The 10162-nt window shown below is 53.3% G+C and overlaps 2 protein-coding genes across 3 annotated transcripts in view; one reads left to right on the forward strand and one right to left on the reverse strand.

The window, feature by feature from the left end:
- POLE (DNA polymerase epsilon, catalytic subunit) overlaps positions 1 to 9533 on the reverse strand; it is a 55249-nt gene extending 45716 nt beyond the window's left edge. The window contains exons 1-12 of the mRNA XM_017513624.2: positions 9271 to 9533; positions 6887 to 7028; positions 6344 to 6424; positions 5879 to 5923; positions 5652 to 5744; positions 5223 to 5377; positions 3295 to 3436; positions 3081 to 3161; positions 2268 to 2375; positions 1819 to 1929; positions 1464 to 1549; positions 1134 to 1253 (exon numbers count right to left, since the gene is read on the reverse strand). Of these exons, the coding sequence (XP_017369113.1) occupies positions 1134 to 1253; positions 1464 to 1549; positions 1819 to 1929; positions 2268 to 2375; positions 3081 to 3161; positions 3295 to 3436; positions 5223 to 5377; positions 5652 to 5744; positions 5879 to 5923; positions 6344 to 6424; positions 6887 to 7028; positions 9271 to 9332 (1226 nt within the window). The 5' untranslated portion in view covers positions 9333 to 9533. The remainder of the gene's footprint in view (positions 1 to 1133; positions 1254 to 1463; positions 1550 to 1818; positions 1930 to 2267; positions 2376 to 3080; positions 3162 to 3294; positions 3437 to 5222; positions 5378 to 5651; positions 5745 to 5878; positions 5924 to 6343; positions 6425 to 6886; positions 7029 to 9270) is intronic.
- The window catches only part of PXMP2 (peroxisomal membrane protein 2), a 20700-nt gene continuing 20027 nt past the window's right edge, over positions 9490 to 10162 (forward strand). Inside the window, exon 1 of one of the 2 annotated variants that reach the window (XM_017513632.2) lies at positions 9490 to 9813. In XM_017513632.2, coding sequence (XP_017369121.1) covers positions 9692 to 9813 — 122 coding nt within the window. In that variant the 5' untranslated portion in view covers positions 9490 to 9691. The remainder of the gene's footprint in view (positions 9814 to 10162) is intronic. The other variant, XM_017513631.2, reaches the window with a different exon arrangement.

Genomic DNA, 10162 nt, shown 5'->3' on the forward strand with positions numbered 1-10162 from the left:
AAATAAATAAATAAATAAATAAAATGAAGAAAAGAAGGCCCCCACACTCTACCCAGAACCTGTCTCTACCTCCTCCCTACAGATGCCTTCCCTGGGGCAGCTGTCCAGGGGCCATGTCCAGTCTCCGCCCCTGCGGCCTTTACCCTGACCTCTTCCTCTTGCCTTCAGAATTCATCCACTACCCAAGCTTTCACCAAGACCCTCGCGCCAGTGAGTCCCAATCCACAGTGCAAGCCCAAACCAAGCCTCATGGTGGTCTTCAGGGCCCCTATCCAGGTGGGACTTCCAGACTCGCATATCAGTAGCACGGTCACCTCTCACCTCAAGCTCCTTCTATACACATTCCCTGTCTCCAGAGATGCCACAGAAACCCCAGGTGCCACCCCCTCCCTGAGAACCAGCATTCCTGGCCCTCCCCCTGCCCCACATGACAGACCCTGCATCCTCGGGCCGCTCACCCCCTGCCTTGGAGCACGAGGGTCACACTAAACCAGCCCCAGCCTCCTGGCCTCCCTCTCCCACCCAGGAGCCAAACGTTAGAGCTAAACAGAAACACATTCAGGCTTCAAGTGCTCCAGTGGCACCATGATGGTCAGGATGAATCCGCCTCCCACCAGTACAGAGGCCCATGGAGACCCCTTCCCTTCCAGCCCCCTTCTCTTGGCAATTCCACATCCACCTGTCCTCGCAGCCAAACATGCCAGAGCCCCCAGGCGCCGTGACTGTCTCCACCTCTCGGCTGCACACCCCTGCTCATCTGGAATCTGTGCTTGTCCTGTGAGGCTTGTCCTCTGGGACAGCCTGGCTGCCACATCCCAACCTCACCTGGCAGAGCAGGTTCCTCCATGGGGTCCTAGCTAGGGACCTGTCTGCTGAGTGTGTCTTCCCGGCAGCTTCCCCAGCCCAGATTCTGATACTCCATGTGCCTGGACACTGACGAATTGCCAACCAACAGTCAAAGCACATCCTGGGCCCTGGCAGGGTTGCAGCTGCCGTCCTCTCGGTGACCTGAAATGGCCTCTCAGAGGCCACCCTCCTCCCATAAGAGATGTGTCAACTGCATAGCCTGCAAGCAGCCTTCGGATCTCGCTCACAGACAGCAGTGGCGAGCCGGGTTGCCCTGCGGCCCCTACCTGAGGCAGTCCATGTGGATGCACTGGGGTGCCTTGTACTCCCCCTGGCTGTCCTTCTGGAAGCCTATCTCCTGCTGCATGCTCAGCCCATGGACTGCTGCCCGGGCCTCCACAAACGGCCTGGGTTCAAAAGAGGACAGAGAAGCAAGTGGTCAGGTCAGACTCTAATTCCCCTTCCTCCATTCCTCCCTCAGACCCAGGGAGGAACCCAGACATGGGAGGTACAGAGTGAACCTGGAGCCACCTCCTCAGTCGGCATGGGAAGCCCACCCACACCATGCAATGCCCTCCCAAACGCCATCCAATTACTCAGAGAAGACACAGACTCACCAGTCAAAAAAGTCCCCGTTGTAGGTGACCACGATGGTGGGTTTGGTCTCCTGGACGTGCTCAAACCACCTCTGGATGAGATGAGCCTAAACCCAAGTCACAGCAGTCCGAGTTCTGCTCTTTCTCTTCTTCAAGCTATTTCCACACCCCTCTCCCAAGTTCAGAAGCAGCAGCCCCATGTTGGCCCTTATTCCCTCCCCCTGCCCTAGTCTCTGGCAGGAAAGAGGGTCACACCCTAAGAATAAAGCTCATGGAGCTGCAATTCTGATCCAACAGAATGCCTAAGGCCTTGGAAAGAGCCGCATGCCCCTTCTTCCCAAAATACCAGGCAGTCTCCCAAGTGCTACCTCCTCACCTCATCAGGTTCATTGAAGACACAAAAGGGCCCTTCATATTCTGGCTTGGGGGTGAACTCAAAATCTTCAATATCTTCTGAAACAATCTCCCTGTTGGTGATGAGGTAGCCCTAGGGAAGTTCATCAGCAATCAACACAAGTCAGAGGCCGCAAAGCCAAGGGCCTCCCCATACTGTCCAGACACTCTGCCTAGAGACTCTCATGACAAAGACCACAGCAACATGAAAGCACCTTAAGCTTCCCGAGAAGAGACCCTCCGTGTCTGCATTCCCATTGGAAAGGAGAGGGTACAGTTTGATGTCGGAACAGCTTGCTTGCTCCCATTCCTGGACTCACTAACTCATTATTCACTCGACAAACACTAACTGTGGGGCAGATGCTGCTCTGGTTTGGGGACCAGACAAGGCCCCCATCCCAGGAGCTTACTTCCCAGAAGCCACCTGCTCACCTGGCCATCGATCATGTAGGAAATCATCATAATCTGGTCCGTCTCAGCATCAGGAAACTTGAGGGGCAGTTTGGTCGTCTCAATGTCAAATGCCAAAACCACAGGGTCCTGCGGTGACAAAATAAGCATAAAGCCAAGCTCTGAGCTCCCTATTAGGTCTCCCTGAACACCCACCCCTGGCCTGCTCCACCTCCCTCTGGTTGCTAAAAGAGTCAAGAGGCTCTGAAAAAGCTGGGACAGGGACCTTGAGACTGACCAACCTATGTCAAGAGTATCACGACTCTCTATGGTATGAAAACTTACATACCAAAAAGAGCAGCTGATCACAGGACAAGTCTACAATTACAGAACTTTAGTAGACAAATTCTTTAAAAGGCATCACCTCGTTCTGATGCTTATGACAATCCTGAAAGATCACTGTGGCACAGAGATGAGATCTTCATTTTGGAAAAGAGAAAACTGAATCCAAAAACTTTCCCAAGATCACAAAGTTGTGCTCAAACCAAGGCCTTCTAGTTACAAATCCATTGTTACGATGTCACTTCGCTATCAACGACTCAAATGGAAGTCCCAGCTTTCCCTCAAATGTCCAAATCCTGCTTAGCTCAAATATTGATGTCATGCAGTGACATACAATAAAAAACGAAATGATGCTCTGATGAAAAATTCTAACTCCATAATTTCTTTAAGAAAGTATTTGGGGGAAAAAGCAGCAAACATATCTTTGAGTCAAATTCACTTTTCTGCACTAAAAAGTATTCTCTCCAGAAAACAAGGAATTTTAGGATGAAGGTAATATAAGCCGAAACTTACAGGTCGTTCAACAAGGTCATCTCGGCGGGTGATTTCCACCAGAAAAGCATTTCCTCGGTATCTGACATCGTACCAATGAGCCTGCAAAGCACGGTGTGTTAACTACAGTCATACTCCACGGAAGTCTATTCCTCTGTGGATTCATCCATAATGATCATCTTCTGGCTGTTAGGAAATTCATGTGAGCAGCAACCCAACCCTGCCCCATACTCACCACGTGTATCTTCAGGTCAATGGAGAGGCGGATGTGGTAGGGGACATCGTACTCGCGCATGTCCACAATGTTGTCCAATTGATCAGCTATCTTCTTAGAGGCTTCCTCTTCATCAGTAATGACACTGCTTCTTTGCAGAACACTAGGAATTAAAAAGGGGGCAACTAATTCAACTGCCACGGCCTGGAAGAAGTGAGACCAGAGTTCAAATTGAATAAACACAAAAGGTAAATTGAGGTGGTTTCAACGACCAGGGCAGCCCTTCCTTTAAGAATGGTTTGGATTGGGCTGGGCGAGGTGGTTCACGCCTGTAATCCCAGAACTTTGGGAAGTCAAGGAGGGCAGATCACCTGAGGTAGGAGTTTGAGACCAGCCTGGCCAACACGATGAAACCCTGTCTCTACTGAAAATACAAAAATTAGCCAGGTGTGGTGGTGCACGCCTGTAATCCCAGCTACTTGGGAGGCTGAGACAGAAGAATCGCTCGAACCTGGGAGGCGGAGGTTGCAGTGAGCAGAGATTGCGTCACTGCACTCCAGCCTGGGCAACAGAGCAAGACTGTCTCCAAAAAAAAAAAAGAGAGAAAAAAAGAATGGCTTGGATGATAACCCTACAGACAGGAGAAAATTCAGTGTAAGATGTATGCATTTTATATGATGTGAGTTACACCCCAACTAAAAAAAAATACACACACACACACACACACACACACACACACACACACACACAGCCGAGCATGGGGGCTTATGCCTCTAATTCCAGCACCTTGGGTGGCAGGAGGATCGCTGGATCCCAGGAGTTCAAGACAGGCCTGGGCCACACAGGGAGACTCATCTCTACAAAAATTAACAATAATAATAATTAGCCAGGCATGGGGTACACACCTGTGATCCCAGCTACTCAGGAGGCTGAGGTGGAAGGATTGCTTGAGCCCAGGAACTCAAGGCCACAGTGAGCTATGATTGCACCACTGCACTCTAGCCTGGGCAACAGAGCAAAACCCTGTCTCAAAATAAATAATAGAAGAAAAAAGAAAGAAAACATTAAATACTGCCAGTCAGGAGAGCACCCAGGCATGACCATCCCACCATGGTCCTGTTACTGAGGAGGCTGCCTCATGCAGGCTGAAGAGCAGGCCTGGGCATTGCACAGCCTATGCATGGGTCTCTGCCATGTCTAAAGGTGTGGCCCACCCTTGCGGCCACTATCAGCCCATAAGCTCAAATACTGAATGATCTATTCAGGGGGAAAAAACAGATGAGTCTCAGATATGGCTCAGGACTCTGAAGACTCAAGTCTCTGATTACATCTTCCAATATTTCAAAAAGTAACTGATGGCATTGCCAGGGAAGGCGGAATCAGGGTAGGGACTGTAGAGCTGTTCAGCATCCCCAATTGATCTTCTCTTGTCAGAGGATAAGGTAGGTTCTTCTGAAGTCATCCAAACTAATTACTCAAGATTTTCTCTTGCTAATCTGTTAATTTGCATCCTATTACTGTTGATGCTTAAACATTTGATGAACAACCTTTGGCATTCTAAACTTAAATTTCTATAGACAATATCCAAGGTTCTCTGGAGAAGCGGTGCTGTGTAAATCTCTGCATTTAATGAAATTCATAGATGCACTGTGCTAGCGCAGTGGGATGAAGGATCATTTCCCTGTAAAATGACCTTACTGTTACAATCACTCAATTTTAGAGCCATAAACCCCCCCTACATGGGAAAAAAGAGCTAACACATAAAATATAACCTGTGAAGCCACTGTTTATTTACCACAGAACATATAGAAATCTCTACCTAATTGCTCAAGTTTTCCGTATGAAACAGAGCCAGCCATTAAGGTAACTTTATTGCTAAGTATTCCGGTCTCCTACCCATCTTGTCATTCTCAATCAGCTGATACTCTGCTCACAAGAACAAAGTTTACCTGGAAAGCATAGCTGTGTACGTGTCACTGGCATGATCCTGCTCCCTGTTCTTCTTCACTGCAGGGAAGATCTCCTTCCTCACTTTGACAAGATCCTCCACAGTGTGGAAGGACAGTCTGATGTAATTTCGCTTCAAACCCACCAAGTGATTTGGCTATAATGCAAAGAGATTGTGCTCACTGTTTACAGGGTAAACACTCAAAGGTAAACACACAAGCCAAAGAGTTGACGACTCCCAGGCACTTTGTCCAACTTTGCATGTGGCACCAATTCACACTAGAGCTCTTTGAAAGAAGTTTTATAGACGGTCCCCATACTGCCCCATCACCCAATAGATGACCTGAATTTCCACCTCTTCCAACCTCACCTGCCATGGACAATGTAGAACCTGGCCTCATTTACCCCTGGAAAGTCTGGGTGATACTCACCAAATCCAGATCCTCTTTGGGAACAGTCTCCACTTTTGCAATTTTGCCCTGAAACTTCTTGGAAAGAAAAGATGAAACTTCTCGCTCACAACCCTAAATCAGGATCAGAATAAAAACGCTTTCCATTGGTAAAACACATTTCCTTCCTTGACTATTTCCCAGTTGCAAAGCCCACCACAGAATGACACACACAGGTCACCTGACCTGAATCTATAAAACACACTTACCTTTCTGGTTGCAATGTAGAAATATGGTTTATAGGGCAAGGCCACCTGTAAGAGTCACCAACCCATCCAGGAATGATGAAGGAAGACTAAAAAAAAAAAAAAAAAAAGGAGAGAAAAATGAAAACAGACTGCTTGTTCCTAGAGTCCATGAACAGCCTAGAGCCAGGATAGCCTTGACCTTGGTAACTCTTAAAGCATAACAAGAAGTTAGGATGTGCACTTATCATGGGGCAAGAATCTAAGACACAATACTGCTCACCGTTCAGAGACTTCCTAAACTGATCTCTCTCAGGACATCTTAAATGATGACTGATGGGGCCTCCAGGGGCCTGAGTACGGTGGGCTATGGGCAGCTGTGCACTAGAATCCTCCCACGACCTCCCTGACAGTCACAGAGCTAAAAGAACACCCCTCATTTTGGATCCAGCTGCTCGCTGTAGGTGGGTTTTAGCTTCTTGGGCTTACCTTAAATCTGCCTCCATCATCTTGAATGAAGTAGTAATCCACTGCACTGACTAAGCGTTTATCTTCATCTAAAATCTCGGTCTACAAGAGAATTGGTCAACAGAGGCACAAGATCGTCCTCTACACAGTGTAAGGACCCTTTTCTTCCTACCTTTTGGGAAACTCAGCACTTTAGAAACAAATGCCCTTATCTAGGTCTTTATTCCACCCCTACATTAACACTACCGCCTTATTCACAAGAACCAAGTCGTAAGAGCCTCCACATGGGGATTTCTTGGAGTTTTCCCCTCATAATCCTTGAAAGCTTTGTTATGATGGCTAAAAGTGAGGGCCATCACCTCTGGCTTCTCACAGTGACTTCTTTGTGGCCCTCAATGATGTTAGAGGAAAGGAGGAGAGCTGGGAGCCATCACATCTCCCTACTGATTCACCAGACAAGTCCCCCCATGTGTCCCGCTTTGGACAAGGACCATGCTATGACCAGAAGGGATACAGCCACACTCCTGGGAGGGAGAAGGACCAAGGGAAAGCGCCAGTGCTTACAGGATGCATGTTAATGAGCCAGCCTGTCTTCTCACCAGGCTCCTTCAGCCGCTCAAAACCAAACCGCAAATCCATCTTATCCGTCCACTGACTCCGTTCCAGGCGCTTGAGTGAGGAGGCTGAGGAAATGGGGCCATCATCCCTGAGTGAAAGAAAGGAAACCAGTGGTTACAGTTTGAAATGCCACCTACTTCTCTTTTTTTTTTTTTTTTTTTTTTTTTTTTTTTTGAGACAGAGTCTTACTCTGTCACCCAGGCTGGAGTGCAGAGGCATGGTCTTGGGTTGCCGCAACCTCCGCCTCCCAGGTTCAAGTGCTTCTCCTGCCTTGCCCTCCTAAGTAGCTGGGATTACAGGTGCCCGCCACTACACCTGACTAATTTTTGTATTTTTTAGTGGAGATGGGGTTTCACCATGTTGGCCAGGCTAGTCTTGAACTCCTGACCTCAGGTGGTCCGCCCACATTGGAATCCCAAAGTGCTAGGATTACAGGAGTAAGCCACCATGCCTGGCCAATCCCACCTACTTCTGCAGCAGTGAACCCACCTAGTGTGTTTCAGATACGTGTTCCTGAAAAACCCAGAGTTTGGCAAAAAGGCGTGTGAAAATGAAAGGACTCATGGGAAAAATACAAGTAGGGCAGGCCCTTCAAAACCTGCTCGGCTTTATAACCAGAATACTAACATAAACAGTAACCATAATCACATATATTTATATATTATTGATATACTTCGGATTCAGTGGACTAGAGAACTCCTCACTGGGACCATATTTCCTCCGAAAACTGTTTTGTCTGAGCTGTGTATCTGACTTTTAAACCAGCAACAGTAAAACACCAGAAAAGTGGGGATAACAGACATACAGATAGCGGTTTACTGGTTTCTATATCCATTGTCCCAGTACTCCACATACGCTCATTCAGTTTTCATGACAACGCCTATTTGGGAGGCCAGTGGTGTCCCCATTTCACAGAAGAAGAAACGTAGGCACATCTACCACCCACTGCCTCCTGGGGCTGTTTTAAAGATTGATGAGTTAACCCACGTAAAGCATGCCAGTTAAAAGCCAGCACTCATACTTCTCCCCAGCCTGGAGGCTGTCACCGAGCCTGGGGCAGGGCAGTGGAGTGGAGGAGGTGGGGGCGCGTCCTGCATCCTGAACCAGGGCAGTCAGTGCGTCCCTGAGCTCCACGTTCCGGCACAACTACAGACACTAAGGGCACCTACCTCTCCGGGGCTTGCCTGAGGACCAAACGGGGCTAAGGATAGACCGCGATTGGCACAACAGCAGTTAGGGACCCTCGCCACTTGGCTTCTCCTCCATGAAGAATTTGTTCAGCGAAGTGTCCACAAAAATCTTCGCACTCTTACACGTTTTCTGCTGATGGCGGAGGCCAGGCCTCCGTCACGTTTACCGTTTGCTCTGGCCACAGCAGCCGCGTCTTACCCTTTTCCCATTTTTGAGACGGAGTTTCACTCTTGTTACTCAGGCTGGGTCTGGCTCCCTGGCTCAGGCTGGAGGGCTGTGGCGCGATCCCGGCTCACCGCAGCCTCGACCTGCGGGGCTCGGGTGAACCTCCGGCCTCGGCCTCCCAAGAATTAATAGCTAGGACTTCGAGCGTACGCCACCAGCCGGGCTATTTTTTCTTCTTTTTAGGAGAGAAGGGCCGGGCGTGGCGGCTCACACCTGTAATCCCAGCACTTTGGGAAGACGACGCGGATCCCTGACGTCGGGAGTTCGAGACCAGCCTGGCCGACATGGTGAAACCCCGTTTCCACTAAAGCTACAAAATTCAGCCGGCGTGATGGCGCGCCTGTCATCCCAGCTACTCGGGAGGCTGAGGGAGGCAGGAGAGTCGCCCGAACCCAGGAGCGGAGGCTGCGGGGAGCCGAGATCGCGCCTCTGCACTGCAGCCGGGCGACAGGGCAGGACGCCGTCTCCGCAGAAACGACATAATAAAGCAGAGGAGAAAGCGTCTCGCTGGAACAGGGTCCCAGGCCCAAGCGACCCGCCGGCCGCGGCCGCCCCCAGCGCCGGGCCTCCAGGCGGGGTCCCCGGCCCGGCCCCCACCCACCGCCCGCCGCGTCGCAGGTGCCAAACGCAGCTGCGCGCCGGGCGAGCCCGAAAAGCCTCAGGGAGAGCCGAGCAGGGGAAGACCGCGCGGCCCGCCTCGTTCCCCCGCGGAGAAGCTGCACCCGCTGAGCCTCCACCCGCCCCAGGTCCCTCCGCCCGCGGCCCCGGCGCGCCGCCCCGCCCCTGTCAGGCGCGGCGAGTGGGGGCGGCTGCGGGACCCCGGCCTCCCTCTCGCCTCGGCGGCGCCACCCGCGCCCGGCTCCACCGCACCCTCGGAAGGGCTGGCCCGAGGGCCTCAGGAGGGCGCCCCTCACCTGCCGGCCTCCCGGTCCGCGCCCGGGTCCACGCGCCGCCGCCCGCCGCTCCTGAGAGCCATGGAGCCGCCGGCGACAACTTCTGCTTCGCGGGAGAAATTTGGCGCGCTCCCACCAGTCTCGCGAGAGCCGAAGGTGCCGCCGTCAATCAAGAGGCGCGCCCCGCCCCTCGCCCGCCCCCTGCAGCGCTCCAATGGGAGCCGGCGCCCGGCGGGGGCGGTGGCCGGCAGGGACCGGGGAAAAGTGTGTGGAGGCGTGCGGGACGCACCGTGGGGTCGGGACCGGGCGGCGCTGCGGGCCGTGGTGGGGCCGGAAATGTCAGGCCGTCCCCGCCCCGCGCCCCGCGCCCCGCGCCTCGGGGTCTGCGCCCGGCCCGCCCGAGGTGAGGCGGCGCCCCCGGCGGCGCGGCGCTGTGGAGGCGATGGCGCCGGCGGCGTGCGGGCTGCGGGCCGAAGCCGGGCTTGCGGCGCTCCCGCGGCGGGCGCTCGCCCAGTACCTGCTCCTCCTGCGGCTCTACCCGGTGCTCACCAAGGCGGCCACCAGGTGAGCGGGGGCGCGGCCTGCGCGGGAATCCGGCGCCGCCCGGGCGCAGGCGGCTGCAGCGGCGCGGGGCCTGGACCGGGCTGGGGGCGCGCCGGGGTCTGAACCCGCCGCAGCCGGCGCCCTCCGACCCGGCTCTGAACTTCCCGCGGCGTCGCCCGCGTCCCCAGTCAGCGACTGTGAGGCGCCTCGCGCATCCCGCGCGCCCAGCACGGGGAGGGCCCGCCGGGACCCCGGGGCTCGGCGCTCAGTTCACCCGAGGACCCGCCAGGGGCCCCGCGCGCCCGGGGATGACACGGCCAGGGGCGCGGGTGTGCGGGGCACGGGTGTGCGGGGCACGGGTGTGCGGGGC

Source organism: Cebus imitator, unplaced genomic scaffold (assembly GCF_001604975.1).
Source record: "Cebus imitator isolate Cc_AM_T3 unplaced genomic scaffold, Cebus_imitator-1.0 Scaffold497, whole genome shotgun sequence".
NCBI lineage: Eukaryota > Metazoa > Chordata > Mammalia > Primates > Cebidae > Cebus > Cebus imitator.